Consider the following 18,087-nt stretch of genomic DNA (forward strand, 5'->3'; position numbering starts at 1 on the left):
ACTTTTGTACTTTTACTTCAGTAAGTTTTGAATGCAGGACTTTAACTTGTAGTGGAGTAATTTCAGAGTGTGGGATTAGTACTTTTACTGAAGTAAGGGATCTGAATACTTGTTCCACCACTGCATACAGTCAACACAACCAGCTGTACGGTACAACTTCAATTTTTTGGATAAAAGGCCTATTTACTCCTTGAATGGAATGCAGATATTAAAACTACACACACACACACACACACACACACACACACACACACACACTTACCTCATGGATCATGGTGGCTGCCAGTCCATACACTACTCCAATCCAGACCTCATCCGACTGGACACTGGAGCGGTCAGGGACTCCCTCAGGACGCATGCCGTTCACCGCCCCCATCTGGCCTCCAGCGAAGCTCATCACGTTCAAGTCAAAGACACATTTCAGTGCGCTCTGGATTTTTTCTTTTGGAAAAGCCTGGAGGGAGAGAATAAGTGATGCTGAGAGCACACAGCCGATATGCATGTCCTTATCTGAAAACATTGATGGAAGTTTGAACAAAAAACAATTACTTGCAAGAAGTAATTTTGTGCATTTTTACACTGCACTTTATTTATAGAGCACAATTTTAACAAACACAAGGTTTCCAAAGAGCTGCACCAAAAGATAAATATAATAAATACATGACACAACAAAAACACAATAAAAAGATGACGTAGATAATAGAACAATAAAATAAAATAAAATAGAATAAAATAAATAAAATGCACTGCCTGCACAAAATAAAATATGCATGTAACAGACGGCAATTTATTTATTTAGTTATTTTGTGTCTTTTTTTGGTCATTTTGTGTCATTTTTTAATAATTTTGTGTCTTTTTTTAGTAATTTTGTGTCTTTTTTTGGGTCATTTTGTGTCTAATTTTGGTTATTTTGTGTCTTTTCTAAGTCATTTTGTGCACAACTGGATATATAGACTAGTTCAGGGATGGCCAACTTAAATGCTGCAGGGGGCCACAGTTTTTCATGTTCACTACCACAGGGCCACATATAGGACCGTGCACTTAACCAGATATGATGAAACTGCAATGTTAAATATGTTTACAGTGCAGTAACTTAACATATTTCATTCTCCAATGCATGTAGAACAGTATAAATAGGAATAGAAAAGGTTTAAAACAATAAAAAATAACCACTTACTGTGATTTCTTTTTTTTTCAGTACAAGAACAGCAGACCAACATTAACTAAGTAATTTTGTGCATTTTACACTGCACTTTTAAGATTTAATGTTTTTGGTCATTTTGTGTCTTTTTTTTTGTTCATTTTGTGTCTTTTTTTTGTTCATTTTGTGTCTTTTCTGGTAATTTTGTGTCATTTTGAGTATTTTTTGTTAATTTTGTGTCTTCTTTGGTAATTTTGTGTCATTTTTTGGTGATTTTGTGTCTTTTTTGTTAATTTTGAGTCTTTTTGGTGATTTTGTGTCCTTTTTTTGGTGATTTTGTGTCTTTTTTTTGTGATTTTTTGTCTTTTTTGGGTAATTTTGTGTCTTGTGTCATTTTGTTTCTTTTTTGGGTGATCTGAACTGTTTGATTGTGTTCAGTGAGCGGGGGTCGTGGACAACATGCATGTTAAATTGGGGGTCGTGACTCAGAAAGGTTGAGAACTACTGGTGTAAACAGTGTCTGGATTTCCTGGACTTTGGATTAAACTTCCACTATCTCTGCGGCCTGCTGGGATGTAGGTGTGGACTTCCTCGTCTCTGTTGGACGTAATAAAAGTTAAGTGTCCTTTCCTGTAACTGTCCAGGCTTCTGCTACACTCCTGCTGCAGGTTGATGTGCATTATCAGCTGGTTTTGTTCCACAGAACAGTTTGAGAAGGCGTCACTGAAACCCATTTGGATAAGAGCAGCTTTCAGAAAACACTTGGCAGGTGATTGGATGAAACTTGTCCATCACAGGCTTCAAAAGCCATTTAGGAGAAGAGTGAACAAACATATTTTCCATTGATAAAAGCCTTTTTTAATATTTTCTCATCTCCAATTCTGATAATAATAACTGATGCTTTTGCAGCATCTACGCTCACATCTTTCAGCTGTTGTTTTGAACAGACTTTGGCCTCTCTGTAACTGTCAGTAGCTCCTCACAGGACGCTGATGCCTTTTCTTGAAGCTCTACAAAATGGATTTTGTGTAATTTTGTGACCTGTCGATTCTTGCGTGATTCAGTGATATTGCACTTATAACTTCACCGAAATTGTATTTACACGGTTGCCCATAAGGTTGGAATAATTTTGTTTTCAAACATACAATCCTGTTGATTGTGGTTTAATTTTCATTGTGATATGTTTGGAAAAACAGAAATAAAAGAATACATCAACAAACAGCCCCAGGATTAAATAACAATAGGTGCAAATCTCTATACTGTTTTGTCTTATTAAAAAAATTAACAACAAACAGAACAAGCATCAAACAAACAACACCAACTTAGCGATCTCTGTTTGTTTACAACAGGCCGGTAGCAGTCGTCCTTCAGGCGATCGCTATCCCGGTACTTTCTATCTATTTCATGTCAGCGTGAAAGACGTGAATATCGAGCACAAAAAGAAAGACAGCTGCTACCGGATCGTTTATTATATATATATATATGTAATTTTTTGTCTTTTTTTTGTTATTTTGTGTTTTATTTTTAATAATTTTGTGTCTTTCTTTGGTAATTTTGTGTATTTTTTTGGTTATTCTGTGTCTTTTTTGTGTCATTTTGTGTATTTTTTTTTGTCATTTTGTGTCTTTTTTGTAATTTTGTGTCTTTTTTTTAGTAATTTCATTCATTTTGATACTGCCTCCAGCGGCCCCCAGGTAATTTTTAGTTTGAGAACCCTGATCTAAAACCAAACGTCACCTCCAGAGTCTCTAAATCCCTCTGGGGATCTTTTTTTGTAATGGAGACACGCAGAGTGAGCGGACTTTAAAGAGGGCGTGGCCTGAGACTTTCCCAGCGGACACTCTTCCCCCTAAAGGAAACACGGCTACTGATCTCATAAGTGGCCTCTGTGAACTCCAGATGACGGAAATCCGTCGTAGCGTCAGAGAACTTTAATCGATGTGTTTGATATACTGTAATTTGCAAACAAAAACTAATGAACACACTGATTAAAAAACTTGCCTGGTAGTCTCCGTCTCCCAGTCCGGACGCTCTCAGGAACCAGTGGCCAGCACACTGGTCAGACATGACGCTATTAGAAAGGTCTCTGCCACTGCTGTCATAGTTGTAGTACTTGCCTGAATGAAAGGAAAATATAAAGGAAAAGGCAATTCATGTCTTAAGCAATTTAACTGCAAAACAGACTGATTGATTTCATTTTTACTGATTTTTTAGGGGTCGGTGACAAATAAGGGTTGGCAAGATGTCAAATGGTGTAACCACAAAAGAATGATAAATATAAGTATAATAATATATAATAAATATATATATATATATATATATATATACAGTAGGCTAATAATATCTCAATAAAACACTTATTTTGTGAGTATCACATATACAACTTTTACAAGTGCCTACAAGTGTCATGAATATTGAGAGAAAAACGTGTCTCCACATGCTATACATATTGAACTATTTGCATTTTTACAACCTCTACTTGAGACCTCTCCTGTCCTCTCCCCTCTGCTCTGTGTAAACAGCCTGCAGTTCTGTCTGATGTTCAGTGAATTAACCAAGAGACTGTTCTGGCTCCATTCCTGTTCTCACTGTACACAGCAGACTTCAAATACAACTCTGAGTCCTGCCACATACAGAAGTACTCAGACAACACTGCTATTGTGGCGTGTATAAGTTATATGTAACAAGTTGGACTGGTCCCTAAACACAGACGCTCTCGACAAAAAGGGGCATAAAAAACATAAAGTGCCATCAGTGCCATATAGGCTGACCTACATGCTAGAAAACGTTTTGCCAACTGGTGCCCCACCACTGAAAATACTTCACTCCAATAACAAGTAAAAGTGATGCTGTAGATGTTTAAAAGGGTGCTAATTTTATCTCCAAATGAAGGTAGCTCAGCTGTAATCTGGAGAGGAACAAAATATGTCACTTAAAAGTGGTGGAGTAGAAGTATAACGGCATTAAATGGAAATACTTGGGCGTTCCCGGTGGCGCACCTGGTAGAGCGCGTACAACAGAGGCCCAGTCCTCGTGAGCGGGCGGCCCGGGTTCGAATACGGCTCGGCGCCCTTTCCTGCATGTCTTACCCTCTGTCTCCCCCTTTCACTCTCTGTACTCTCAATAAAAAAAGCTACAAATGCCCAAAAAAAAAAAAATGGAAATACTTGAGTAAATTGCAAGTACCTCAAACTTGTCCTTAAGTACAGCACTTGAGTAAATGTACTTCATTATTTTTTATAATTTGCAAACCACTGTGGAACATAAATATCTTGCTGTAAATGACTGTATAAACTGTAAATGTAATGTTATTTAGCAGCATTGGCTGTAATTTACTTTACAGACATAAATACATGATGTCCAGCCTGTTTGATGATTCGCTGAAATACTACATAAAACATATAACACCCATCTACATGTATGAAACAGAGATTTAATAAAACATCATTGATCAGAGTCAGTGTCAGCAGCAGTGTCAAATGTTCAGATCTACTCAATATTTACAATGTGACTTTGACTTAAAATATTTAAAAACAGCTATTCCAAGTGACAAAAAAGATCACCTGTAGATTCAGATATTCTCTTTGTTATTCCATCACTTCCACGGCTCTTTTCTGTCTTTATCCCTGCTCTTTGGAGCCTCTTTTTTCTCTCTACAACTTGAAGTTTTTGATCCCTTTGTCCCAGTTTTTGTGTCCAGGTTGCAGCTGCTGCCTTCAGTCTCCTTGTCGCTGTTTGGACTCTTTGATTTTCTGCTCAGCTTTGGTGAAAAGTTCCCCCCACTGTGTTCACGCATCCTAGAGGGACTCTGCATGTGTGCTGTCCTGCACCGAGCTGCAGCAGAAGAGCAGTCACTCGGGGAAACATGATATGACTTTCCATCACAATGACACATACATGCACCGACACCAGCCTCTCTTTCCTGTTTGGCACTATTTCCTTCTAGTCTTACCTCTGTTACTGCCTCCTTTTTGATTCTCACAGCTTTAGATTCTGCAGCTCTGGTCCTTATGCTACAATCCTTAACACTTGTTTTAGTCTTCGCTAGGATATCATTTGGTGTTTCCCAGACAGTCTCATTTGCATTCAGTGTTTTCTTTGAAGATGCACGGTTTTGCTCTATCATACTGTCCACATGGTGCAGGTTTGTATCAAGCTGCCGTCTCTTCTCATGATGTTTCCGTCCTCCGTCTTTTTGCAGCATCGCAAATTTTGACGTCTGTGTTCGCAAACTGTCTCCATCTTCCACAGAGTCTGACTGAAGCATCTCATGGTGTGTCCTCCCACAACCTGCTCTCAGGTTTGTCTGTTTCATCCCGATCGTATCATCGTGGCTCTTCTTTAATATCTCGCCATGCAAGTGCTGCACAGTTTCCTGTCCTTTGAAGCTTTCCTGCTTCGGTTGACGGTGAGAAACGAGAGCCTCTCCTCTCTCTGCCTCCTCATTCCTTCCTTCTGCCTCCACATCTGACTGTGTACAGAGAGACTCCTGGTCACCTTCATCAGTTTTATCGGGATTCTTGCTCACTTTAAAAGAGAAAAAAATGTGTTATTACTGACAAAAAACAGCAGAAGTTAACAGTGTTGGGCTGTAACAAAATCACATTGTCACCACATGATTATTGTGGCCAAAATAATTTACAACAATGACATAATCTCAATATATATAAGCAATATATCCATAAGAAAGTCAAATTCATCTTTAACTTTGTTTATCGTGTGTTTTATAAATGAATTAGACTTAGAATAAAAGTGCAGCGAGGTGGAGAGAGTCTGGAACCAAAACTGACCAAAAACGTACAAGAAAATATGGGAAAATTAAGAATTAAGTAGGATTTTTATGAGGATAAACACTCCTGGATCTAATTTCTTTTTCCCTTTTTTATTCATCTATTTACTTATGTATAAATATTTGTTTTATCCTATTTATTTCCCCTCTCAGAAACTATTATTCCAGTGCTTTTATTGGTACTGAAGTTGGCACCACTTATTGACTAAAAATACTGATAAATTATCATCCTGAAGACACACTGAACCTGAAAAGTAAAAATTACACAAATTATCGTAGAAGGAAAATGTAAAAACAGGCACCATTTTCAAAATTTGAACTTTCCGACAGTTCTCGAATGGATCATAGGTTTAGAAAGTTCCCATAGGTTTAGAAAAAGTAACCAAAACAAAGCTAAAAATTTTGATATTTCTGTCAAAATCACTTTATTCTACGTGTCTCATTTAAAACATCGCCAAAAATAAAGCATTTGTAATAACTACATCCTGTTAAAAACATTAAATTCTAGACATTTTTCATGGTTTTCTTCATAATGATTTTGGTTATAATCAAGAAAACCATGGAAAATGTCTAGATATCAGCTCTTAAAAAAAAGTTTGGACACCCCCGTTTTTTTTTGACCTAATCATTATTATTTAATCGATCGGCTGGATTCAACTCCACATTAAGTAAACGGAAATAAAGCAGTTTTCATCTTCAGTGGCTGAACAAAGTCCCTTCTTGTTGACACATTTTAAAAACAATAACTACTCTAAATGGAACTAAACAAAAATAAATGAACTGAATGCTGTACATTTTAAAACTCACCCTTCCTGTACATGAGGAGGTAAGCTGTAGAAGACCTCAAATACTTGTCTCCAGCTGCAAACAGTTGCTGTTTCACCTGAAGGATTGAATTTCATGATGTTCAGTGGTTGAATGTAACTAAGTACATTTACTCAAGTTCTGAACTTAAGTACAATTTTAAGGTACTTGTTCTTTACTGGAGTATTTCCATTTTATGTAACTTTATACTTCTATTCCTTTACATTTTGAGGCAAATATTGTACTTTTTACTCCACTACATTTAGCTGACAGCTTTAGTTACTTTTCAGGTTGAGATATAACATAAAAACATGATCAATTTTAATGCATCAATACATAAATCTAGTAATAGATGCAATTCTGCATACTAAGTACTTTTCCTTTTGATACTTTAAGTACATTTTTGATGCTGATACTTTTGTACTTTTCCTCTCTGGTGGAAGAAGTATCCATATCATTTACTTCAGTAAAAGTATTAATACCACACTGTGAAATTACTCCACTACAAGTAAAAATCCTGCGTTTGAAACTTATTTAAGTAAAAGTACCAGTAAGTATCAGCATCAAAATGTACTTAAAGGAACACTCCACCGTTTTTTCATATTAAAACATGTTATTCGGTCAAGTAAGACGAGTTGATACAGACCTCTTGCGTCTCAATGCGTGCACTCAATCGCCCTGGCGCGCGGCGCCACTTGGCTAGCACTTAGCTTAGCCCAGTTCATTCATTAGGATCCAAACAGATGGACAGTTAGAAGCGACCAAACTCCTCCACGTTTTTCCTATTTAAATACAGCTACACGAGTAGTTAAACGACCAAGTATGGCGACACAAAATAAAACGTGGCGCTTTTCTAAGCGGATAAAAAGGATAACTATAATGTATGGCGGAATAGCACTTGGGAGCACTTCGACTCGGCGCAGTAATATCATCACTCCTGAAAAATCTTCTCCCCTCAGGAGTGTCCATCTGTTTGGATCCTAATGAATGAACTGGGCTAAGCTAAGTGGGCTAAGCCGCACGCCAGGGCGATTGAGTGCACGCATTGAGACGCAAGAGGTCTGTATCAACTCGTCTTACTTGACCGAATAACATGTTTTAATATGAAAAAACGGTGGAGTGTTCCTTTAAAGTATCAAAAGTAAAAGTACTTGTTATGCAGAATGGACCCACTCGATGTTTTATATATTCTAAATATATTAGATTGTTATTAGTATTGGTGCATTTATGTAAACAGAGTTTTACTGCTGTCTATGTAGAGCTCATTTTACCTCTTTAATATACTTTATGTGATTTAATTTAAAAACATGCGTAATCACTTTAAATGTATCATATTTTTATGTTAAATCTTCGCCTGGAAAGTAACTAAAGCTGGCAGCTAAATGTAGAGGAGTAAGAAGTACAATATTTTACCTTAAAATGTAGTCAAGTAGAAGTATAAAGTTACAAATGTGGAAATACTCAAGGAGTACCTCAAAATTGTACTTAAGTACAGTACTTGAAAAAATGTACTTAGTTTCATTCCACCACTGGTTTTACTTCAGTAAGTTTTAAATGCAGGACTTTTACTTCTAGTGGAGTACTTTCACAGTGTGGTATTAGTACTTTTACTGAAGTAAGAGATCTGAATACTTCCTCCACCACTGATGGAGTTAAGGAGAATTAAAAGCAGCTTTATTAATGTAGCACATTTCATACACAGGACAACTCAGAATTAAAACATACAATTAAAAAGCGAGAGGACAGAAAAAATAGAAGGGCAGAAAGAAAGTATATTATATAAAAATAAGTGGAGCATAAAATAATGATTGAACAGACAAGGCAAATAGAAGAAAAAGTGTTTAAAAGGAGCTTATCCATAAACACATGAAAAGAGAAATATGTAAGATAAGATAGAACTTTATTCATCCCGAAGGATATTCTGGTTCCAGCTTGCTCCAAAGATACAAAACAATTACAAAAACAATCACAATATAGGATAGTATAAGAAAACAATGAACAAAATATCTAGCAATAACAATAAATAATATAAATATCACACTACAAAATAAAAATAAAAAATAAAGTGCAGATGACATGGCAGGATGTAGTAGACAGATATATTGCGCATGATAATGAAAATGAAAATAGAATAGTATAGACCGTGGTATTGAATATTATGTATTATATATATAATATAATACTTTAAGCAGTGTGAGGATTCGTGAAAAGAGAAATGAGCCTCCTTACCTTGTTCACAGTGTCGTCGTTGAAGTGATACCACACGTGAGTCTCAAAGGATTTGATCTGAGCCGTATAGTGACCTCCTGTTAGATTTCCAAAGTGGTCGACGAGAGCGTAGAGGTCGTATTTGCAATTCTGAAGAGACGGAAATGGAACAAAGTCAGAGTACTGATGGACCGTTAAAGCCTTTAGTGGCTGAAAGAAGAAATAACAGGCGCGTTTCCATCAGGTACTTCTCCCTCTAGTGAACTGATGTGGATGCTCAGAAAGTACCTGCCTCGGGTTGCTACCAGGCGGCAACCTCCTGGTCTGAGCAGGGAGGCCAACCAGGAAGTGCCTTCAGCTGCATTCTACTGAAAATGACAACAGGGGGCGCTAAGTGTGGCTGCAAGAACATTTCTGTCCATTCATTTCAGTGCAAAATGAGAAAACTTCTCACTTGATTTATTACCTCAGAATTTTTTTCAGGACAACTCTATGGTCTCAATCACTAGTAAAAAATCTTCTTCAAGACAATTTGATGTCAATAGTTCTAATAATGGCCCAATTTAGAAGAAAATAGAAGATAAAGAATCGTATGATTTGGGGCGGGGCTACCTTTGATTGACAGGTCACTAACAAGGCGAGACGTCATCAGGAGAGAAGCAGAACAATGCGTATCCACGGCAACGTGTCAATAAAGTTATATATAAAGTTATATAGATATTAAAAAAGGATGTTTAGCGGTTTGGTCTCATAACTTCGACCCTTTCACTGTATCTTCACTTAATGACAGTTTATTTGAATGTTCATTCATTACCATTAACCGCTTATCCGCAATCGGGTCGCGGGTGCTGGAGCCGATCCCAGCTAACATTGGGCGAGAGGCGGGGTACACCCTGGACAGGACGCCAGACTATCGCAGGGCTAACACATAGAGACAGACAATCACACTCTCATTCACACCTACGGGCAATTTAGAGTCCCCAATTAAACCTAAGTGCATGTTTTTGGACTGTGGGAGGAAGCCGGAGTACCCGGTGGGAACCCACGCTGACACGGGGAGAACATGCAAACTCCACACAGAAGAGCCGCAGGCGGGAGGCGAACCGGCGACCCTCTAGCTGTGAGGCGAGAGCGCTAACCACTACACCACCGTGTAGCCCTTATTATTATTATTTGAACGTTTTGTTCATTAAAAGTCTTGTTCAGCGTTTGTTCAGTTTTCTGAGGTCATTAACAAACATTTTGTTTTTGTTTTTTGCCAAAACTAACATTAACAAGTTAATGCTCCAGTTAATGCTACAATGAATCAGTCAGGTTGAGGTGTAGAGAGGTGATCAGACCCCTCTCCTCCTCCACAGTCCAAATATGGTCTGCTCCCTGTTTCAGGAAACAAGATGGCGGCACAAGATGGCATCAAGTGTAACACTGAACTAGATGTTTCCAACGAGCCACAAACCAACGGGTGACGTCACGGTCACTACATCCATTATTTATACGGTCTATGATGGGAACCGAGGCTGAGGGGAGCTGCTAACTAGTGGGCGGAGCCAAAACACTCAGCCGCTTTCCAAAAGGTACTCAGTGGAAACACGCCTATTGATATAGAAACTGACCTTGATGTGTAAAGTTTCGGGGACGTCCACGTTGCAGTGAAGCTTGATGAAACATCGGAGCTTGTTGTCGAAGCTGAATCTCTTCAGCAGGAGGGTCAAAATGTCTGGACTCTGTGTCATCTCACATTCCTAGAACACATCATTAAAAACAAACTGCATGAGCACGAGAGTTACAAAGTCACAGAGCAGAGAGGAGAGGACAGGAGAGGAGAGGTTGTAAAAATGTAAATAGTTCAACATGTATAGCATGTGGAGAGACTTGTGGACTCTTGGAAACGTGTTGTATATATAAAACTAATTCCCTGAAACGGCTTGGGGTTAATCCATTAATTCACTTATTTTGGGAATGGGCTTATTTGGTTGTCTTTGTATTTGTCTTTGCCTTCATTTAAAGGCAAAGAACTTTTAAATATTTCTTCTTGTTTACATTTTAACACATTTTTATATGTTTCTTGTTAATATTTTTTTTTCTTATGATGATGAATATGATGATATTTTAACACAGGAAATTTACCCATTGTGGGACAAATAAAGGAGTATGTTTTCTTCTCATATCTTATGTTTCCATTTGTACATGAAAGTGAATAATGCTTTAAAATGCTTTTTTAAAATTGGTGGCCAAATATGACTCAAAAATGAAATTGGCCTGCTTCATTTATGGTTGAATTAAAGTAATTTTGTTTTTGGGAGGCAAATTATTTACTTTTATCACACGTTCGTAGCTCCACAATTATCCAAAAATCATATTTGTGATTTTTTTTTTGGTCAGAATTGACATCACAATCATGCATTTTTAAGTTGTCTCTAATAGCAGATTTTTTAAAACAATTTATTTTATTTTATTACCATTGTTTTATTTGTTTTCCGTTAAATTACCATTTTTAAATATATCTTATCTTAATTATCTTGTTGTGGGAAGCCAATATCCAAATTAAAAATTAAACTAAATTAAACTAAGCCCTAGGTGTTATGAAAATCTCACTTCATATTGAACAGGAGTTTTTTTTAATTAAAAATATTGTAACAAATTGTTTTTCATTTAAATGTCTGGAAAAGCTCTATAATAAAATGTAATTAAATCGTTTTTCAATGTGTTTTGTGAGTTCAGGTCTCATGATGTCGTCTCATATCAATTTCAGGACCCTGAATTCATCGTCCTCAATAGTAAATTTATGAGAAATGATGTAAAAGTTTTACAAGCCATTAAAAGGGTAATCTTTTTAACAAACACTCACAAAGTGTGCATCTTGCTTGTCGTTGCACCGGCTGCAGAACATCTTGTTGTCCCCGCAGACTTTCTCTCCCTTGAAGAACGCCTTCAGCCCTTTCTCCTGCAACCAGCCTCTATTTATTCATCCTGCATGCATTACACAACACACAACTCTTATTTATGTTCAAATAAATCACCATCCTCGTACCACGCTGTAGGTTCGACCAGACAGATCTTCCACGGTGAGCGGCAGAATCCAAAAAAAACTCCTGCAGTCGTTCTTCTCTTTGCAGCGGAGGCACTGGGACTTGTGATTCAGCTCTCCTTTGAACATCTGGAAACAGAGAAACATCAGAGTTCAGTAAAGCTGTGACAATACTGCTGCCTAACTTGACTGTTAAAGGAATATTCCACTGAAAATCTTTTTATTTCATATTAAAAACTCTCCTCCTGTAGACTTGAAACCACCCCAGTAACAAATATCTACGTTTTTTATCTTTTGATCCTCTGAACTTAAAGTAACTCTACTTTAATATTTCTACTTAACTACATTTCAGAGGTTAACACTGTAGTTTTTACTGGACTACATCTATCTGACAACTATTCTATAGATAGAAATATGAAATATAGAAGTAAATTTGAAGTAATTAGAGATATGTACAAACAGAAATAAAAAAAAAATCTGAAATATAGAAAAACATTTGAAAAAATACAGAAATGCACAAATAGAAATATGAAATACATTTGAATAAAATATAAATATAGAAATACACAGAAGTAAAAATAGATAAATACAAATAGAAATAAAATAGAAATATAGATATACATCTGACGTCAATAGATATATGTACAAATAGAAACAAAAGAAAAATATGAAATATAATAACAAATAGATATTTAAAAAAACAAATAAAACAGAAATATGTCATAGTGACTTAGAAAGAAATAAGCAAAAATAGAAATATGAAACATAGAAATACATTTAAAGTAAAAAGAGATATGGAGAGATAGAAATAGGAAATACATTTGAAGTCAATAGAGATATGTACAAATAGAAATATGAAATATAGAAAATAATTGTAAATAAATAGAGATATGGAAAAAACTGAAATAAAACATAAAAATGAAATATAGAAATACATCTGAAGTAAAGATAGATATAGACAAATATAAATATAATTATGAAATATAAATTGTGCATCCCTCCATTTACTCAAGATGTATTTCTATATTTAAGTTTCTATTTTATTTTTATTTTGTACATATCTCTATTTACTTAAGACTTGTTGCATTTATACTTTGTAAAGCATGCCTTTTTTTTAGCTTCATTTTATTTAAAGACTTATTTCTATTTCTTCTACAGCAGCAACTGTAATAAAATCAATTTCCCCCTGTGGATCAATAAAGTATTTATATATAAAGTATTTCTGATCCTGATCCTGATTCTGATCCTGAATTGATCATTAGAGAGATTGATCTGATCCTATACTAACCCGGGTCGCCTCTGAGCTGGTCAGACACAGGATCTTCTCAAAGTACTCAGCAGCATCACGTTGCTCATAAACTGAAAGTCAGAGCGAGGACAAAACATATCATTATTATTATTATTATTATTACTATTATTATTATTATTATTATTATTATTGACACACAAGCACCTTCAGCTGCAGTTCGATGTAAGTCCAAACTTACCGTTGGAGATCCCCAGTTTGTCTGTGACGTCGTGAGTTCTGGCGATATTTCTCTGTAAATCGTCAAAGAGCCTGACCAGCTCTGGTTCAATGGTTGCTGAATGTTCACTGCAGGATCTGTGACCATGACAACATTATAAACTTTATTAAACTTGCATTAAAGTAACCAGTGACGAGCAGATTTGTCATGTAAGTCTCAGCAGTAAAGCATCCCATAATGTCAAACAATTCCTTTAAGAAACTCCAAAGAGGTGAATACAGGGAGTTTCAATTGATCAAGCTAGTCAAAAAATAACTATAAAGCAGGGTTTACTATATATACGGTCTGAAGAGAAGAAGTCAGACTCTAGTTTCACACCACTTCATTAATTGGAAACACAACATGATCACTAATATTAGCACTGTACAGCCCTGTAATATGTTAAGCTCTTAGCAACACTGCTAGCTAGCAAAAGAAAGCAAAGAAAAGAAAAAGAAGCTAAAGATATCGCTTTGTTGCAGCAAATTCCATCCATCTCAACATTTTTCATCAGAAAAATGGGGCAAGGTGATGGTACCCACAGCAGCGGTGCCACTGCTACAACTCACGGCGGGGAAGACCTGCAGGATGCTAACACCACTAGCTCAAGTTTACTGGAGACATTTGGTGGTGGTAGAGCCTGAGCTAAGTCCTCTCACATCGCCAGTGGAGGATGAGATGTTGCCGGCCGGGATCGAACATGAGAGTGCCGTACAGCAGAGGGATGAAGATGAAGACTCCTGGTGTGAAACTGTTACTGATCCAGCGTTGTGGGAAAATATATCCAGTGACAGAGTAAAGAGTGTTCTCATTGAAAGAGGGCCTTCTTCATTTCACAACAGAAGAGGAAAATACCCAGCATCGGCAAGAGACTGCGGACTAGGTGGTCGGGTTCGTTCTTTAACCAACGACATGATGAGCAGTCGCCTGCCTAATGGACAACTAGCACCACGAGAGTGGTTGATGTATTCACCATCAACTGGCCATGTGTTTTGCTTTGCCTGCAAACTTTTTGCGGGAACAAAAAATGCATTTGTGGACGGCTTTTGCGACTGGAAACATCCACATCGCATTTCAGAACACGAGAGGAGCCCAGTCCATATGCCCAACACGCTGACACTGATGCAGAGGATGAGTGGAACTGGCGCAATCGACTCAGCCGTGAAGAAACAAATTTGGGATGCGAGGGAATATTGGAAGGATGTTCTCCGACGTGTAGTGGCAGTGATCAAGTTTTTAGGAGAAAGAGGACTGGCATTCAGAGGGAATGACGAGCTCATTGGATCGCCACATAACGGCAACTATTTGGGGATATTAGAGTTAATATCCCAATTTGACCCATTTCTGGCAGAGCATATTAAAACATATGGCCAGAAGGGCAGAGGGAGCGTCTCATATTTGTCGTCAACAATATGTGAAGAGTTTATTGACATGATGGGAGAAAAAAACAGGCAAGTAATTGCAGAAGAGCTCCGTGATGCAAAATATTTCTCTGTCATTGTAGATTCCACTCCTGACCTCTCTCATGTTGATCAGTTAACATTTATCTTCAGATTTGTTAGCAAGCAAGATAACGTAGTGGAGCGGTTCCTGGCATTTGAGCCAATTCAGAGCCATACAGGCCAAAGTCTGGCAGATTGTGTGACTGCCATGGTGGAGAATCTTGGGCTGGAGTTATCTAATTGTAGAGGCCAATCATTCGATAATGCCAGCAACATGTCGGGCCGGTACAATGCAGGCACATTTGAAGCAAAGAAACCCATTAATCCACTATGTGCCTTGTGCTGCGCATTCTCTAAATTTAGTGGGTGTAAACAGCATAGAGGGAAGCAGTCTAGAAGTAGGACAGTATTTTGATTTATTACAATCCTTGTACACATTCTGCGCTGCCTCCACTCACCGGTGGGAGCGAGTTTTTCGGAACTCTGATATTCATATTGACTTAACATTAAAATCACTGTCAAACACTCGGTGGAGCTGCCGAGCTGACTCCACTAAAGCTCTTTGGCAAAACTATGTTAAATAAGGGAGGCATTTGAGAGCATAGCTGAAGATGGAACTGAGAAAAGAGACACCCGAAGTGAGGCCAGCACACTCGCTGTAAAATTAAATAAACTGGAGACTGCATTTATGACTAATTTCTGGAATACAATTCTGGCTCGATTTCAACTGACAAGTTTACAGCTCCAAAAAGCTGACATAGAGCTCATGACAGCTGTGCACCTTCTTATATCTCTGCGTGATTTTGTATCAGCACAGAGAGGTCTTTTCACAGACTTTGAAAGGGACGCTTTAGCTGTGCCAGGTGTGTGCCAGACATACAAACATGACCTCCAGCGCACCAGAAAGCGCAAACGGTTTGAGGGTGAGAGCGCAGAAAAAGATGCGGTATTTGATGGGAAAAGCAAATTCCAAATAGAAACATTCAATGTGGCTATCGATAAGTTAGTAAGCTGTCTCAGCCACAGAATTGATGCATACAAGCACCTGTGTGATCTGTTTGGTGTTCTTTTCATGCTGGAAAACGCATCTGACCGTGAGTTAATTGACAAAGCGAACACACTTGCCTCTGCCTATCCCGCTGACTTGGACAGCAATCTTGGAAATGAACTGATTCACTTCAGAGCTTTCATCAGATCAGACGGACAGAATGTGTCTATGGCTATAGAGGCCGGACTGGTTTGAGACTTGGACTTTGATGACCTCATAGAGGACTTCTCCTCGGAGAAGTCCAGGAAAAAGCCTGCGGTTTAGGTGAGTTTCACTGTGGTTTTGTGTGGTCCTAGCTGTGGCTCTTTACTGATGTTGATTATTGTTTCCTTTATTACTTTAACGATTTGTTTTAGATGGTTACCTATATTTTTAAAGTGTGTTTTAGTCCATAATACTGCAATGGCTGGCTATTTGCGCTTGCTGTCTCTCCCATAATATGTTTATTGTCCTGTATGTGGCAGGTGCCAAACAAAACAAACCTAAAATGACAGTTAGTTTGTGTGGCTGTGTCTTGCCCGGTGTTGTTATGTGCGTAATGGGAAGATCGCCATTACGTGCGCACTGTTTGCGTGTGTAGACAGGGGCTCGTGGTCATGATAATCCGTCTATGTGTTTATTATCCTGTACACTGTAGGTGCCAAACAATACAGACATAAAATGATAGTAATGTTTTGTGGTTGTGCGTTGCCTGGTGTTGTTGCGTGCGTAATGGGAAGAGCGACGTTGCGAATACGTTACGAATGTTTCCATTAAAACAAGTAACCAAAAAGAACCTTAAAATTGTGATCTGTCAAAATGTGTGAAAAAGTACATTTCTTTCAAAAGATCGTAAAAAACACAGTTTGTCGTAGAAAGAAACTGTAAAAACAGGCATTGTTGTCGAAATTTGAACTTTCCCACAGTCCTTGAACGGATCATAGGAAATACTGATTCTAAAGCTTGTTCTGCAGTCGAGTGTCATTTTTATACTTTCTAAATTGCTGATTAATACTTACACACACACACCATCTAGGGGAAGAATAACCCTTTACCCCCGCTGCTGAAAAAAATCCTAGAGGAAACACTGATAAAGAGCGCCATAATAAAGCTGCTGTACGAACCGTTTCACAGCCTTTCTGAAGTCTTCGGTCATGAAAAGCACCTGAAGCACGCTGTTCAGATAGCAGGTGAGGCCTGGACTGCTCAGGCCATGGTAGTCTAAAGATACAACAGATAACCAACATAAGACACAAAAACTGCCACATTATCATAAAACTCAGAAATGCATGAGCCACATGCTTCACTTACCTGATACGTTCAACCTGTCCAGCTTCTCTCTGAACTGTTTAACTTGGTGATGATTCATACTGATGTCTTTCAGGTGAGAGGGTGGACATTTTCAGATCTGGACTTGTTTGTGGACGTTTGGATTCAACCTGTTGAAGCACAGATACAGGAGACGTTCAGAGACACAGGGAGAAGTCTAAAGTCTGTTAACGAGACAGGCAGATTTGCATCAAAACCACACTGAACGGTATGAGGGTTGCATTACAGGAGAATAAACTTGTTAAACTAGTTTCAGAGGGTTTTGCATGTATTTTGATACTGTTTTGTAACCCAATAATGGTGGGAAAGAGCATCATTTGGTCATTGTGAATATAATAATAAAAACAGACATCCAAATTATGTTTATAATAATAATAATACTAGTTTTTTAATAAAGATTACATTTCCCAATTCAGCTATATGTTGTCCTTTTATGTGTTTGGACAGACTTATGGTCTATAAAAGTTATTAAATAATTAAATTAATAAAATCATCAGTTACGAATGTTTCCATTAAAACAAGTAACCAAAAAGAACCTTAAAATTGTGATCTGTCAAAATGTGTGAAGAGTAAATTTCTTTCAAAAGATCGTAAAAATCACAGTTTGTCGTAGAAAGAAACTGTAAAAACAGGCATTGTTGTCGAAATTTGAACTTTCCCACAGTCATTGAACGGATCATAGTTTACGAAATTTTATTTTAATTTTTATTTATATACAGCCTATGGTTAGAAAAAGTAACCAAAACGAAGCTTAAAACTGTGATATTTCTGACAATATTCGCAGCACTTGTGGGCACTTGGAAAAAGTGTTGTA

The 18,087-nt window shown here is 37.5% G+C and overlaps 1 protein-coding gene across 3 annotated transcripts; it reads right to left on the minus strand.

The window, feature by feature from the left end:
* Positions 1 to 316: 316 nt before the first annotated feature.
* Positions 317 to 17,488, minus strand: LOC131989883 (ubiquitin carboxyl-terminal hydrolase 47-like). 3 transcript variants are annotated; one of them, XM_059355240.1, is made up of 12 exons: positions 17,256 to 17,488; positions 17,069 to 17,165; positions 13,458 to 13,573; positions 13,259 to 13,329; positions 11,974 to 12,099; positions 11,791 to 11,886; positions 10,556 to 10,684; positions 8,964 to 9,092; positions 6,738 to 6,813; positions 5,094 to 5,668; positions 3,143 to 3,258; positions 317 to 454 (listed from the first exon to the last, which is right to left on the minus strand). In XM_059355240.1, the coding sequence occupies exons 1-11, from the start codon at positions 17,311 to 17,313 to the stop codon at positions 3,175 to 3,177; spliced, it is 1,557 nt and encodes a 518-aa protein (XP_059211223.1). In that variant the 5' UTR covers positions 17,314 to 17,488; the 3' UTR covers positions 317 to 454; positions 3,143 to 3,174. The 3 variants fall into 3 exon arrangements, with proteins under 3 accessions (XP_059211223.1, XP_059211221.1, XP_059211224.1); XM_059355238.1 differs by lacking the exon at positions 317 to 454 and having other exon boundaries at positions 3,149 to 3,258; positions 4,705 to 5,668; XM_059355241.1 differs by lacking the exons at positions 317 to 454; positions 3,143 to 3,258; positions 17,069 to 17,165; positions 17,256 to 17,488 and adding an exon at positions 14,018 to 14,484 and having other exon boundaries at positions 4,338 to 5,668.
* Positions 17,489 to 18,087: the final 599 nt, after the last annotated feature.

The sequence above is a fragment of the Centropristis striata genome, chromosome 17 (assembly GCF_030273125.1).
Source record: "Centropristis striata isolate RG_2023a ecotype Rhode Island chromosome 17, C.striata_1.0, whole genome shotgun sequence".
Classification (NCBI taxonomy): domain Eukaryota; kingdom Metazoa; phylum Chordata; class Actinopteri; order Perciformes; family Serranidae; genus Centropristis; species Centropristis striata.